This window comes from Fundulus heteroclitus, chromosome 5 (genome assembly GCF_011125445.2).
Source record: "Fundulus heteroclitus isolate FHET01 chromosome 5, MU-UCD_Fhet_4.1, whole genome shotgun sequence".
NCBI classification, from domain to species: Eukaryota; Metazoa; Chordata; class Actinopteri; order Cyprinodontiformes; family Fundulidae; genus Fundulus; species Fundulus heteroclitus.
In genome coordinates, this window is record NC_046365.1 from 22,470,994 (window position 1) to 22,486,905 (window position 15,912).

General features: G+C 40.0%; 1 protein-coding gene across 1 annotated transcript; it reads left to right on the forward strand.

Annotated features, from left to right (window-relative positions):
* Positions 1-3,965: 3,965 nt before the first annotated feature.
* On the forward strand, positions 3,966-13,356 carry ptger1a (prostaglandin E receptor 1a (subtype EP1)). The gene is made up of 3 exons (XM_012870111.3): positions 3,966-4,249; positions 5,376-6,286; positions 12,987-13,356. Exons 2-3 carry the CDS (start codon positions 5,417-5,419, stop codon positions 13,254-13,256), a joined length of 1,140 nt encoding a protein of 379 aa, XP_012725565.2. The 5' UTR covers positions 3,966-4,249; positions 5,376-5,416; the 3' UTR covers positions 13,257-13,356.
* The last annotated feature ends 2,556 nt before the right edge of the window (positions 13,357-15,912 follow it).

The window sequence follows — 15,912 nt, forward strand, 5'->3', positions numbered from 1 at the left end:
CGGAGTCTCGCGTTAGGTACTGGAGGCAAGACTTACGGCGACGAAGCGTTTGGCTGCTGCAGCGGACCAAATTAGCGCTCACAGGGAAGATGGTTGGTCTCCTTCTGTCCAGGATCAACACACCAACAGGAACCAGGCTTTTTTTTTTTTTTTGTCTTTTAGATGTGCTCCTCAGATCTGTGAAGTTAAGAAAAAGTGGAAACTGTCTGGTTTAGCCACAGCTTCCATGTGCCTAAAAAAATAAGTCATGTTTTTGTTTTGTAGCTTTGTTGTTTGCTGTATATTAAGGCCAGTTAGAAGTGTGAAGCTAAATAAATGTTGTCATTCTTTGTATGCTCAGGCTCACCGCATCCTTCACTATTTCAGTTGTGCCTCGCTTTGTCCTGATCTTGGTGTTGTTGTTGCTTTCCCTGCCCTTTCTTTTCCTCGTCTCTCCTCCTTACTTCCCGTATTCTGTACTTCCTCAGGACAGCTCTGTTCTTTTTCACCAGCCGTCTATTTGCTCTTCAAGCGGCATGACAGGACCAGCGGGAGTCCCAGTCGATGCCAGATAGTCTGTCTTCATTGTGGCAATTTAGACTCCTGAGACTCTAAGTTACTTATCTCTTTTTTTCTTGTGCACCAGAAATACAGTAGGCATCCCACAGTAGCGACCATCTGATCTTTAAGCCTCCTTCCTGGTCCAGACCACCACTGTTCCCACCAGGAGCTCATCACTTCTCCTGTACCCCTGATAAAATCAGCCTTACTGCCTGCCGTCAACAACAGCAGCAACTCCAAATCAGCCGGTACTCCTCAGACTTCTGAATAAGGTCAACAACTTTGCTGAGACAACAAAACATCATTCAGTCCCAGCAACAAATCATTTTCTCAGCCTTATCTATTGGCTCATTGTGTTAATGTCATGTAAAATAAGCCTTGGATGCTGATCGTATTAAACAACAACTCATAACTGTAAACCTCCTGTTTCTCTTTCTGGCAGGTCTTAAGTCCTTGCTTATATTCTCCCATCTACCTCCACACATGAACACGACTGACACCCCTATTTTAATCTGTAGGGTTTAATACTGTATGTGGGCCCAACCTTTGTGGTTATACCAGCTTAAACTCCTCTGAGAAGGCTGTCTACCAGGCTTAGGAGTGTCTTTATGGGAACTGTTGACCATACCAGAAGTTCATTTGTGAGGTCAGACACTGGTGTTGGCTTAGGCTACTGGAGGACATCAGGGTCTATTTTTCTCACTCCACTGATTTCTACTGTTCTCCAGATTCGCATTGTATTACATTGAAATGACTGTTGTCATTTCAGCTTTTAACTTTTGCTCTCTCTCTTTTTTTCTTCATAGTAGGTACACCTGGGCTGACGTTCTGTTAACTGTGACATCATCCAGAGAAGACGGCTCACCCGCTACTACCATCTAATGTAGAACAGATTACTAGATCAATGTGTGCTTCTGTGCTTTTTTGTTTCTCTTGTTGTGTCTCTGTTCTGTCTTCTCTAATCCCCAGTCGGTCGAGGCAGATGACCGTTCATACTGAGCCTGGTTCTGCCGGAGGTTTTCCTTCCCGTTAATGGGGAGTTTTTCTTCCCACTGTCGCTTCATGCTTGCTCAGTATGAGGGATTGCAGCAAAGCCATGTACAATGCAGACGACTCTCCCTGTGGCTCTACGCTTCTCCAGGTGTGAATACTGCTTGTCGGGACTTTGAAGCAATCAACTGGGTTCCCTTATATAGGACATTTTTGACCAATCTGTATAATATGATTGATTTTGACTTTGTAAAGTGCCTCGAGATGACATGTTTCATGAATTGGCGCTATATAAATAAAATTGGATTGAATTGAATTGGACGAGAAGGCCTGGCTTGCAGTCTATGTGGTAATTCAGTGGTTGCCAACTGTCCTCCGGTACCCCCTGTCCTGCATGTTTTAGGTGTCTCCTTGCTGCCACACACCTGATTTAAATGAATGGATAATTAAGCCCTCAATGTCTGCAGAGGAGGTCCTGTTATCATTTGAATCAGGTGAGCTGGAGCAGAGACACGTCTAAAACCTGCAGGACCGCGGTTAGAAACCATGGCTCTAATTCATCCCTTTGGTTTTCTGTCAGGCGGCTGTCAGGACTCTAAGCACACCAAGTTCACTCATGAGGACCCTAGCTTGTGATTAACCAAACTGACCCATTGTATTTTTTTCCCTTGAAAGCATTTTACCTTAGATGTTGTTATAGGAATTTTGTAGGCAAAAGAATACAGAGAAGTAGAAACATTTGTTGCATTTTGTGGTTTATTTTGTGCTATAACTAGGGTAGCACTAATTTTAAGCAACTGTTCTCCACGATCATTTAAAAAAATGGACTTAGTATGAAGAAATGTGTTGGGGGAGGGAGATGCTTGTGTCAAATACCTGTTTACATCCTTAAATCTCTGAAGAAAAGCAGTCATCTCTGTGCTTAAAGTAGGAAAGTAAATACTGCAGATTAATGGGAAATTTGAGCTCCAATCACTAGTGTTGTTGAAGTTTTGTGACCTCTGAAAGAAGGAAGAAATGTTCCTTATTAAAAATTCTCTGTTACATGCAGTTTATTGATTCAGTTTGAGAAATCATAACAAGTTCAATATGGAGCTGAATGCTTTCAGTTTTCTTCTTAAAGCTAAATGCCAAGGCAAGGCAAATTTATTTGTGCTTTTTGTGTTTCAAAGATTCTTCAACAATTTCACTTATTTATCGATACAAACACGAATGACTATCAATCTGACGACTGCTGCCACTGACATTCAGTAGAAACCGGCTCATGGGGCTTTAAAAGATTTCTTCCCTTAAAGGAAACATACGTTTTCAAACAGATGTTTATTTACATAACCTTTTTAAATGAACCTCCCACCCTGACCTCTAAAAACTATTTAAAAGCGACCAAAGTCTTGTTCAGTTATATGGCCATTCGGCCTCCTTTAACCTGTGTTTATACACCACATGGAGGTCAAACAAGCCTGTTATACAAAGTCTTCCTTCGCACGTCTGTCCACAACAGAATCGCACCAATTTTGGGTCAGTATACCCAAACCCCTCTGGTCTCCATCCTGTGCACCATGCAGCCAATTTGAAGTGTTGATTTAGCCAGTTTCCAAACTACAGCTGGTGATCCAGGTCCCTGTTAAAATTAAAGCAAACAAGACCACCTGTTTCCAGTCTGCAGTAAAAAAAAAAAAAAAAAAAAAAAAAAAAAAAACGGAGCATAAATGTCTTGGTTTCATTCAACCAGACATAACATTACCGATTTCCCCAGATGTGCTGCTGCTGTAGAAATCCACGTCCTTGAGTAACATCTGGATCTCTTTAGAGGGTGGATGTTGCTTTTCCATATATTACCAAAAGGTTTTCATCGCCTTACCAAGTATTTAAAGCGCCCTCTAACAGTTTATCCGTTTTTAGATGGAATTAGATACTGCAGCCTGTCTTAACTGTGCTCATTTATTCGGGCTGTGAAGCTGACAACCTCCCTGTACCGGACCGAGCTCATCCATTAAGCACTGGATCCCTCTGGACAACTAATATTTCAGAGGTTATTTTGAGCACAGCACCGAGTAGCAAAAACAACAAAACACAATGCAGTCATGGAACAGAATCTCCACAAATCGATCCAGGAGCTTAAAAAAAAGCGTCTCCACCACGACCAGAGACGCTATTTTTTAACCATTTGCTGACCTGATGTGGACTTTTACTGCGGCTTTTGCGTTGCGCGTTGACATAAAACAGACACAATCGTCTCTGAGGTCATTTTAGTGAAGCACATAAAGTGAGTAACAACTTGAACTTGAAGGGTGAACTCAATGTAAACCGACTGCAGCAGACGCGGAGCTGACGGACGGCGGGGGCGCAGAGCGCGCAGAGACGCCCACACACAGGCCGTGGAGAGGAGAGGCGCGCTATAAAAACGCCAGACGGTGTTTCAGCGCCACTGGGAATCCTCCATTCACTCACCTCACGGTCATTCAGCCGAACCGAGCCTGAGCAGGAGGAGGAGGAGGAACAAAAAATGCTCCTCGGAGGACATCGATTCCTTGCATTTTCTCCAGCAGTGGTGGGATTTATTAAGGGAAATATGACTTCTGAGCCTTTTCAGGACACGTTTTGCATTCAAAAGGAGCGCCGAAATTGCGTTTAAGACGTGCTCTTTGGAGTATCTTTGAAGATCATCTGTGCAAGAAAAATAAAACAGATGGACTAAGAGGAATTTCTGGTCTTACTGGTGAGTTTCTGAGTTTTATGTCAGTGAGAGGAAATGATGAACTTTCTGGAAGAAATAAAAAATCACTTCGGTTCAATGTAAGACAAACAATTTAGTCGAACTAGGGATCACTGGAAATTATTATTATTATTATTATTATTATTATTATTATTATTATTATTATTATTATTATTATTATTATTATTATTATTATTATTGTTATTATTATTATTATTATTTTAACTTATTCTTGTACAGCGTTCAGAAAACCCGCTTATTTGGTCCACGCTGGACTTTATTTTTGGAGAGACGTGTAGGTACCAGATCCGCTCCCTACAAACGGCATCTGTTGGTTAATTAAAAAAAAATCTCTCATTTTGAATAAGATCAAAGCTTAGAAAAGAGGTTAAGCAGAAATATAAACTCATTGAGATATTACATTGCAATAATTTTGATAATTTATTGGTGTCTATTGTTTTTTAAACCAAGTAGACGATAGTGCTAATCAGAAATAAAACTACGGATTTTCTTATCTGGACAAAAACTAAAAGTAGTAATAATATGAATGTTACTTGCCTGGTTGTATTTGAGAGCGGGGAAATCTGAGGATTATGTAAATCGTTATCGCTCCCAGAATTGCTTCATTGCTCTTTTTTAATTTTAAGTCTGAACTGCGGTGCTGGAAAACATTCCTCTCTGAGTTTATTCCCTCGTTTGGTGTTTTTGAGGAAACATGCAACGAGAGTGGTGGTTAAATTATCCAAGATTCCTCACGAAATCCTCATTGATCATGCAGGCAGTGTTTTCATCGGCCTCTGCAGTGATGGAGAGAAATATTTGATCTCTTTTTCAATTCTTCGATTTGACTTTTCTCTCTCTTGATAAATGAAATCACTAAAAGAAAATACATTTTGTATTTACTCGTGTTGCCTTTTCAGATTTCACAGTTCATTTGAAGATCTGAAACATTCAAGTGTGACAAAAAAAGCAAAAAATGAAAAAGAAAAAACAGAAGAAAGGAGGCAGCTATAGCAGTATTTTACTGCAGGGTTCATAAACCTTCTTTTTAGCAACAAACACAAACAGTTCTGCCTTATTACATCCAAGTAACTTTTGAAACTGCACATTTCTGTTCTCTGTCCTGCAGCCCGCCTTGAAAATGGACCCCATAAAACGCAGAGGTCAGAGATGTTTGCTTTGAGGTACTTTAACTCCTCGCCCCCTTCGCTCCTTCCTCGGTGGGGTAATGGCAGTGCAGCTATGGTGGAAGCCTTGGTGACTGCTATGGGGCAGCAGCAGCAGCAGCAGGAAGATGTCACAGCTGTGCAGAACCAAACCAGTGGTGCCATCATCGTGGTCTTGCCCATGTCACTGGGCATCATCTCCAACACTGTGGCTCTTTTCATCCTGGTCAATGCCTACTCTCTGCAGCGCCGGCGCTCTAAAGCTACATTCCTCCTGTTTGCCACTTCTCTGGTGATTACGGACTTCTTTGGCCACGTGATTCCAGGCGCCCTGGTTCTGAGGCTCTACCTCACCGGCAGAGCGAGCCCCGGGCACTCGTCTGACGGCATGTGCAAGTTCCTGGGTGGCAGCATGGTCTTCTTTGGCCTCTGCCCCCTCTTTATGGGCTGTGCAATGGCCGCGGAGCGATGCTTGGGCGTCACCAAGCCGCTGCTGCACTCATCCCTGGTCACTAAAACCCGCACAAAGGTCTGCCTGTCCGCCATCTGGCTGGCAGCTCTGTGTGTGGCCTTGCTGCCCTGCTTCCAGCTGGGCTCCTACACCTATCAGGAACCCAAGACCTGGTGCTTCATCAACGTGCTCAACGACACCACGGGCGTGGATGTGGCATTTGTTGCACTTTTCTCTGGACTCGGCCTGACCTCGTTGGCTGTGGCGCTGGTGTGCAACACGATCAGCGGACTGACGCTGGTGCTGGCGCGCATCAGGAGGCAGCCCGGTTCCCATCACTCGGCCCGCTCCCATGACATAGAGATGGTGGTGCAGCTGGTTGGGATCATGGTCACCTCATGCATCTGCTGGAGCCCTCTGTTGGTACGTGACAAAATTAAATGCCTAATAATAAGTTCTGGTTTTCTTATGGAAGAAATATTGTCTCATTAGAATCCAGGCTTTCTTTAGACATTGAATTTAGAACTGAATGTATTTTTATCCTGTGAAATTATGTAGCCTAAGCAATTCTTTTTTATTATTACCTTATTCGCCTGCAAAGATTCGCCTTCTGCTGACTCAAGCCAAAGGAATCAGCGCTAGATTGAATCGAGGGGCTTTTAGCCAATCAAATTAGGCTCATTTGATCACATGACAGACCAGCGCGTTGAGCTGCAGAGCCGAGTCTGTTTACAGGTGGTTAGTGGCTGACTGTTAAGATAGTGGCGCACCAAAGACATCCAACGCACTGAGCGTAATTTGATTGGCTAAAAGCGGCTCCATGTCTTTTGCGGATTCCTATGGTCTGAGTTAATAATTCAATAACAATATATATCAATCCATAGATGTATATCGATGATAGAAAAAAAGGGTCAATAAAAAGTTCAATAGAACAGTTTTCCTTCCTTTTGCATTCTAGCCTATCATGTAGGATAATATTACAGTCATTACATCCTCCCAGCCAATCACAAACGCAGACCTAGGAACGGGCCGTTACCAAGCCCCGCCCCCTTCAAAGAGTTCAGAGAGAACCGCGTTCTGTTTCCTTTTTTAAAACCTTGCAGTTTTGGTGAAAAGTTGGTTAAATAAAACGTTGAGTTTGAACTCAGCGTTTGTGTGTTCTTTATCTAAAAATAGGTAATTAAGCAACGGCATAAAATGACCAGGGCTGCACTTAAAATATATATGTTTATTTTGTTGATAATTATCGATATCGATCAGTATGATTTCTATTGTATCGATATGCTTTTTTTCCCCCTAATTGGAGTCACCAGACGGTCAACACACGTGCAGGGGAATTTCTGCAGTTGAAGTTTTGCAGGTGCATTTAAACTAATTAAAAAAAAAGTCACATACATAATAGAACTGGGTAGAAATTCAGAGTTATAAATTCAACGTCTAAAGAAAGTCTGATTCCAATAAACTATATTTCTTCCACATTGTTCTACCCCTTTTTTTCCCACTTGAAGGTGTCAGATCATTAAACACATTTTAGTAATAGACAAGTATAATATTAGGGAAATACAGAAAGCCATTTTCAAATTATGTTTTCATTTATTAAGAGGAAAGCTATACGAACAAGCCATACAAACCCTGCATGAAAAAGCAATGTTCTGCTTCGTTTATTACATGAATTAACTTTCACACCCAGACAGGGCTACCAGTCCTGTGAAATCAATCTTACAGCAACGTAATGAAGCAGGCTAAAATACCTAAAAAACAACACACCACTCCTCAAACTGATGAACAAATGAGAAACAAAGTAACTGATATGTATCAGTCTGGTTACAGAGCCATTTGTTTGGCTTTTGGACGCTGCATTCTCTACAAACTGATAAAAGCTGGAACAGTGGGGAACATTCCTAAGACTGGCTGGCCCACCAAAATTACTCGAAGAGAGCATGCAAGACTCGCCCAGGAGATCACTAAAGAACCCAGAACTACATCTGAACCACTGCAGGCTTCACTTGTCTCAGTTAAGGTCGTAGTTCATGATTCATCAACAAGAAGTAGACTGGGTAAAGATGGCATCTGTGGGAGAGTTTGTCCCACATTTGCCCAAAAATATCTTGATGATCCGCAAGATTTTTGGGGAAAATATTCTGTGGACTAACAAAAGCATAAGTTCTAGAAAACATCCCTCCTGGTACTTCTGGTTTAAAGCAAACAGCATTTCAGGAAAATGGCCTCAGAAAGTCAAACATTTTTGGTAGTAGCCCGTTGGTATGAGAATGCTTTGCTGCTCAAAGAACTGAAAGTCCTAATTGATGGAGCAATTTCAAGTGGCCTAGTCAAAGTCCAATCTGATTGACATGCTGTGGCATGACATTAAACAGTCTGTTCATGCAAAACTTTTCAGCGTCGCTGAATTTAAACTATTCCGCAAAGAAAAGTTGGGAAAAAGTTACTTCCTATGGGGCTGGGCTTTTTTCTCATTAAATAAATAATCCATTGACTATTGCTATTTTGAGTCTTAGGTCATCTTTGTCTGATCTTAAAATGAATAAATAATAAAATAACATAATATTGTAAACAATATTTTAATAGTACGGTGCATTTAGGCGGTTGCTTGTATTTTCTCAGTGAGAGAAAAATCTTTTCTGGCTGGTAGAGTTTGGCTCCAGGCAGCTGTTTTCATCTGTTCTGTGACATATTTTTATCGCTCCAAATCATCAACATTATGGAAAACTTGTGGTTGTGGTTCAGCATTTTCCTTCAGTCAATGCTGATTAGTTACATAAATGATCAAACTGCACAGCGGGCTTGTATTTTGTGCTGGGGCACAAGAAACGGAGTCGAAACACCGAACCTCAGCACAAACCCAGCTGACCCGGTGTGAATGTGCGTGGGATCGATAGAGAGGTGCTTTATATATAGAACATTAAGTGCTGTTTGAACAGTTTACCGTAAGATGCATAGAGCATTCAGCAGGATTGAAACAGCATTATGACAACGTCTTTGCTAACAAACACTACACCTTCAATCCCCAGAGCAGAAAAATCTGATTAGAAGATGTCGTATTTTTTATTGTGGTAAAAAACACAAGTAATCTTGGAAACCATCCAAAATGCCACTTGGAGTTGATAACTCCATACTCTACTTCTTTTTATCATATTTGCTCTTATATAATTGCTTTAATGTTAGGCTGATTTTTATTATTAAAGCCATAATAGAAGCAAGTATGTAAGATTTTATGATGTGTAAATGATTTAAAATTTGTTTTAGGTTTAATGAACTGAATTAAAACAAGAATAAACTCTTGTTTGTCCCAAAAGAAGTGAATTTTTCTACTTGACGCAGCATAGTCAGCAATAAGGTAAGAGAAGATTAGACATGGGAAACACAGCGCTTTATAAACAAATTTAGGTTATTATTAAGATATTAGAGCCTAAGCCTTTTGACATAAACCTTATTATATTGTGCTGGGATTTCATGTGATAGACTACCTTGAAGTTGTGCATATAACAAAAGTGATCCATGGGTTTTTTAAATGTTTTACAAATATATAAAATATATATGTATTGGATTTAGTCACCTTTACTCTAATTTGCCTCTAAAGGAAATTAATTGCAGCCACTTGCCTTCAGAAAAATAACACTATACAAATAGCACTGAATTGACCCTCCATGATATAAAACATGGTGGTGGCTGCATCAGGCTGATGGGAAGCAAAGTTGATGGGAAGCTGCGTAGAGCCAATTCCATGATGGTCCTGGGAGAAATCGTCTCAGATGAGGCAAAATATTTGAAACTATGGGGGATTCTTCACATCAGAGTTTCCCTGAGCTTGAGGAATTGTGCAGAGCAGAATAGTAAAACATGTCAGTCTCTAGATGAGAGAAGCTGGTGGAGACATATCTTATCTGACCTGCTGTAGCTGCAGTGAAAGATGGTTACACAAAGCACTGACTCAGATGGACTGAATCTCAATCAGTGTAAAACTTACACTTATACAATGTATAGTCTTACCTGGAATGCATGCTCTCAGACTCGGGGAGAGAAAAGTTTGCAGATCTACCAGGAGGACCAGCAGAAAGGTCCAACAGGCAACATTACTAGAACTATTTCTGGTTGGTTCAAGCTGAATCTGCTTAGTTTAGTTTAATCCGCCTATGTAATTCATCCATTATCATTGTGATCATTACCTTAATACAGCTTGCAGCTTTCTCACAGCCATCCCAGGTCCACACTTTTGCTTTTGGTGCCAGAACCTTGTGACTCAAAAGCGACCTAGGGCCAATGTGCCAAGTGCAGCTGCTAACCCCCCCCCAAAAGGCAGCTCCACCAGTTCTTCTGAGGTTGGTTCTTGGACGGTAGGCTTAGTGTTGTACACCTGAGGTGCAGATATACATCAGACAGACAGGATGCTGCCATATATATGTAGAAATCTGAGGTGGACTATTTATCTGTAAAATGTAATGCCACTCTTTTGCACCAATGTCACTCTTGTGACACCAATGAAACCTGACATTGTGCTTTAATCTGAGATGAAAACTCAACCACTGTATGTTATGGATGCATAAGCAAGAAATACAGCTCAGTTCCTCAGTATGCGTTACATTCCTCATTACCAGCTGGAGACACTTCGGTACCTTCGAGTAACGCGAGCCAAAGATCTTCATTCTGAGTTTAATCGACGGGGGACCAGGCTGATAAAAAAAAAGTCCAACTAAAACATAAAATAAATAACATTTTGAGTAATAAATTATATTTTGATATTATATTTTGATACTTTGATGTAAGATTTCAAATAAAATTGAGTTAAAAATGAAAAGTGTTCATCAACACGTCAAATGTTTGAGTCTTTTTGATCTTGCAGCACAAGTTTTAACAGTTTTAAACTTTGATGACAGAAACTGCATAAAAAAGGTTTGTAATCATACGAGTGTTTTTACTTCCATCATTTGCGTAATTAATTTCCAACCACTTAATTTGATTGTTTAAACAATCCAGCGGGGCATTTTTCACTAGCAAATTTTCAACTAGGTAATAAGGTATTTGTATTATAGGACTTTACTAAAATATTTTCTAAAACATACTAAGGAGAGTATAGGTAATTTTTCTTCCTGTATATGTGCGTCAGTGACATCACGAGATGCACTAGAACTGAGCCAATCAGCTGGCGTTATGAATCAAAACACCTGTAGACACCTTTGAAGGAGGAGCTGGAGTAAAAATGCAAATAAAGATGACAAACAAGAAAGATACAAATGGAAATATAGTTTCGCAACTCCGTATGTGATGTCCTCAGAGGCATGTGTGAGCGGGAAATAGTTTCAATTTAATAATTTAATTTGTCTTTGTACTAAAATGTGCAATACAAATAAATTTGCCTTGCCTTGGCATTTAGCTTTAAGAAGAAAACTGAAAACATTCAGCTCCATATTGAATTTGATATGATTTCTCAAACTGAATCAATAAACTGCATGTAACAGAGTATTTTTAATAAGGAGCATTTCTTCCTTCTTTCAGAGGTCACAAAACTTCAACAACACTAATGATTGGAGCTCAGATTTCCCATTAATCTGCAGTATTTACTTTCCTACTTTAAGCACAGATATGACTGCTTTTCTTCAGGGATTTGAGGATGTAAACAGGTATTTGTCATAGAAAGAAACAGACGTGCTTCATTTTTTTTGTCAAGTTAAGTGTTTCACGTGAAGAACAATCCAAACCGATGTAAAGCATCAGCCATCACAATGAAAAAAAGGAACTAATCAACCAGATTTAACTCCAGACATTGACTAGGCCACCCCATAAATCTTCACTTTATACATTTTTTAGCCATTCAGAGGTGAGCTTGCGGGTGTGCTTGATCATTGTCCTGCTGCATGATCTTATTGTGAGCCGCATGCTTCCATCTATTATGATAAATCAGATGTGTGGTGAGGCAGAACATTTTCCCAAAGGTCTCCAGGGATCTTACAGAGTTTTCCATAGAAAATCTGAGACATGCTCATTCTTTCTTCTGAATCTGAGGCAAGTAGACCTGCAGTTTTTCTTTTGTGAATCCTCGATGAGTTGTCGATGCGCTCCTGGAGTAGTTTGGGCTGTCCAGCAAGATCCGCCACTTTCATAATGTTCCCTCCATTGATGGAAAAAGGCTCCATTAGTGGTACGCTGGAATCCCAAAGCCATAGGAAGGGATTCACGACCATTTTCAGATTGATGTGAAAGAAATAGTTTTTCATCCCTTCTTAACTGTCTTCGGGTCGTGGTACTTCACGCTTTTAAACACAGAATGCTGTTTACATGGTTCTCTGGATTTTACAAGCACAGACTCATTTTACAGGCAGTAATCAGGCCATGTTGATCCTGTTGAATTACCAAAGGGAGGCAATGATAGTTTTGCATAGGACCAAGTTTATTCAAATAGTGTTTTTTTCCCTTAATGAATTCAATAATCATTTGAAAACTGCATTTTGTGTTTACTCTGCTTACCTTTGCATGCTATTAATATGACAACAAAAGGAAAACTAACAACAGAAATGTCCAGGGGGTATTTACTTTTGGCCCTGCTGGTCTACACTCACATGTTGTGTAGTTTTTGATCGTTGGATAAAAGAACAATGCAGTCTATTAAAAGTATGTGTAAAAAGTCTCAGTATTAGTGCCTCTGCAGTTTCTTGTTTCTGAAACAACATACAAATTAAACTAACGGGACTGTTAGCTTAGACACTTGCTTGTTTTCATCTTTTTTTTTTTTTTTTTTGCCATTGCAACACACATTCCAATAAAATGTGTCCTCTGCATTTAACCCATCCCTTCGGGAGCAGTGGGCTGCCACCGTGCGGCGCCCGGAGAGCATTCTGGGATTAAGGGTCTTGCTCAGGGACCCAGAGAGAAAGAAAATAAAGAAAGAGTGGAAATCTGTGGGAATGGAACCCAAAACCTTGCAGACTGTCTAGCCATTTTACTACCATACTTTGATTCAGAGTTTGAGCCACAGTGACCCCTGAAGCTTGCTTTTCCAAAAAGTACAAATATAATTTCTTTAAAAAAATCTATTTTGGCTGTGAATCATGCCCCCCCCCTCCCTCCTCTTTTTATAGTAATAAATAAGGAATATGTTTCTCGCCTCCAGATCTTTGCTCTGATGTCGGTGATCCATTCCTCCAGCAGAACTGGGGGTGAAAACCTGGCCTACTACCAAACTCTGATGCACATAGGAGTGAGGCTGGCCACGTGGAACCAGATCCTCGACCCCTGGGTCTACATCCTGCTGCGGCGCACCGTGCTCCGCAAAATCTACCTCATAGTGAAGTGCCAGGCTGGCCTGAAGGACACCATGCTGGGCCGCTGGGAGAAGAGCTCGTTCCCCAGCTTGGACCAGAAGGAAGTCAACCAAGTCTGAGCCGAGGACAACGGACTTTGTGGATGCTTTTCAACTTTTATTTTTATCTCGTTGCCAGGTCACTGAACACATAATCCCTTAGGTATGCAGACTATACAACAGTAGATTGAAGAAGGAAATGTTGATGACATGAGGGGGAAGCTGACCAGCTTTAAACGTTAGATTTTAGTTGTTTTAAACACCATCAGGTTTTACCCGTATGTCTTTTCTCTGACCGGAAAAATCCAAGCTAGTTAAGGCTGACTTGGAACAAAATATCATAAACGGTCTGTTTACTTCCAAACGTGAACAGTTCTTATTTCTTTATGTAGAGAATGAAAGGATTCAGATGTAAACGAATTCACCACTAACAACACTTTATCTCTGTAGACTCAGGTTTGCAGAAAAAAAAAGGTTTTAATCTCCACTCCTAACTCTGACCAGCTTTGAAAGCTCTGAGACCTGCATCAGTGTGACCATTAGGTGGCGCCCTGGAGCAAGCCCTGTATAATTTTGCTATTGCTTGGTGTTCCACTGAGAGTAATTTATTAAAGAATGATCAATGTTCATAGGTTAAGTTTGACTTAGTGTAATATTTTGTGTTTCTGTACATTTATGTATAAAAGAATGTGCTTTTTTTATGAGCTAATACTTGAAAGTTACCCGCAGTGTTCTGAGAACTTGTAAAACACGTTAAACTGAATGTAAATAAAACAATGCAATTTGCTTTTACTCCTAAACTTTGAACTTAATTTGTTACTCTGTGCTGTTTTGAAGATTCATAAAAAAATAAATAAGATAAATGTGTTTTAAAACCTCCGGCAGCACTCATCCGATTAGAATGAGCTGTTTTTTTTTTTTTTCCAAAACGCCGTTTATGGGATCTGCAGCAGAAGAGGTCCTGCTGAGTTTATTCTGTGCTTCACGTTGAACAGATGATGACAAGTTACAACAAAAGCACAATCTGCAAGGAACACAGCGATAATGATCTAATAAATCAGAAACAGAGATGGGATTAATGCTTTGACTCAAGATTGACTCAGCTGTGGACGTCAAGCATTCGCCGTCATAAGTACAATAAACATCCAGCTCAGCAGGGCGTAAGTTAAAAATACAAACCTACTGCCTGAATAAAATACCGTCTGCTCTCTTCGAGTGCTTCCCATTTTGTTCATTTCCTCCAGTAAGATTTCTATACGACCACATTTATGTTAATTGAAGGATATTTCTCCTCCAGTTCTAAAGATTGGCTCTATTTTTTTGGTCATGTCAGGTAAACAATCAGCAAAACACATCACTGGAAGTTGCTCACATCATAATTATTGCTGTTTTCTTTTTAATTAAAAAAAATATTGAACAGATGCACGTTAATCCAAATATTTAAACCGTAAGAACATTACCTGCACTAGCAGAGAACGTTCAAATCATACACATAGACCAATAACTTTTAATGTCTGTGTTCAGTGTTTGCAAGATTCTAATGACAACACATGTGTCCAGATGTTGTGCATCTAGATGGTGCTCGGCAGGGACCTCTGTAGTGCAACGGCCACTACCTCACCTCTGCTTTTCTTAAATACTTTAAACAAATTAAGGCCAGTCCATGTGAGCTGAAATATATGCTTTATAAGAAAGACACAAACATTTTGCCTCTCTGTCTGACATGACTTCAGACTGAGCTTTTCATGTTTAGTTCACTAAGAATTACCAGAAATATATATTTCTGCTGGCTAAACGCCAGACTAACTAGAGATTTTTTTATTTTTTTATTTCTCCAACTTGAGAGGTTTGCTAACATATCCATAGTATTTCACATTATTGCCTTTAAGCTTCATGTTTCGCTTACAGATCATAAGCGAAACATGAATGATTTGGTATTCTATGGTATAGACAACAAAACTCTGAGTCTGTGGCCGTGCTTTTGTCAACAGATGCTGCCAAGTGCCAAAACACATGACCTTACTTCCTATAGATGATATTTGATCAGATTTTTCATAGTTCATAATTGAATAACATGAGATGGTTGAAGGTGGAAAAAGCCGTGGAAAATATAAGTGATTTTGGTTCGAATGTTGCTAGACATATAAACCAAATGCAGTAACAATTAGCACTTTGTTGAAACTTCTACAGCTTTTCTGGAAGCTTGCACTTTTTAAGGCACATACTTTGCAAATCAAAAACGACAGTCTTCATCCTTGATGTTCCCGTGTTCTCATATAGAAGCACTTTGAGTTGGACGCAGACACAGAAGGTTTGAGTTGAGTTGGTCAATGAGTTGATCAGCCTTTCACTCGGTTTACTGTAATCACATTCATTGACCCTGCGTTGTACTGATGGAATGAGAACAACGACCATTTGCCAGAGATATCTTTTGATCACGATCAAATATCAATACTGACTGTGGAATATAGGCCCTCTGATGGACTTTTTAGCATGGCAGAGATAGATAGATAGATAGATAGATAGATAGATAGATAGATAGATAGATAGATAGATAGATAGATAGATAGATAGATAGATAGATAGATAGATAGATAGATAGATAGATAGATAGATAGATAGATAGATAGATAGATAGATAGATAGATAGATAGATAGATAGATAGATAGATAGATACGCTCAAAACTGTGGAAAACCTCCCTGCAGATCCACAAGATGTTTTGAACTTCTTCCCTC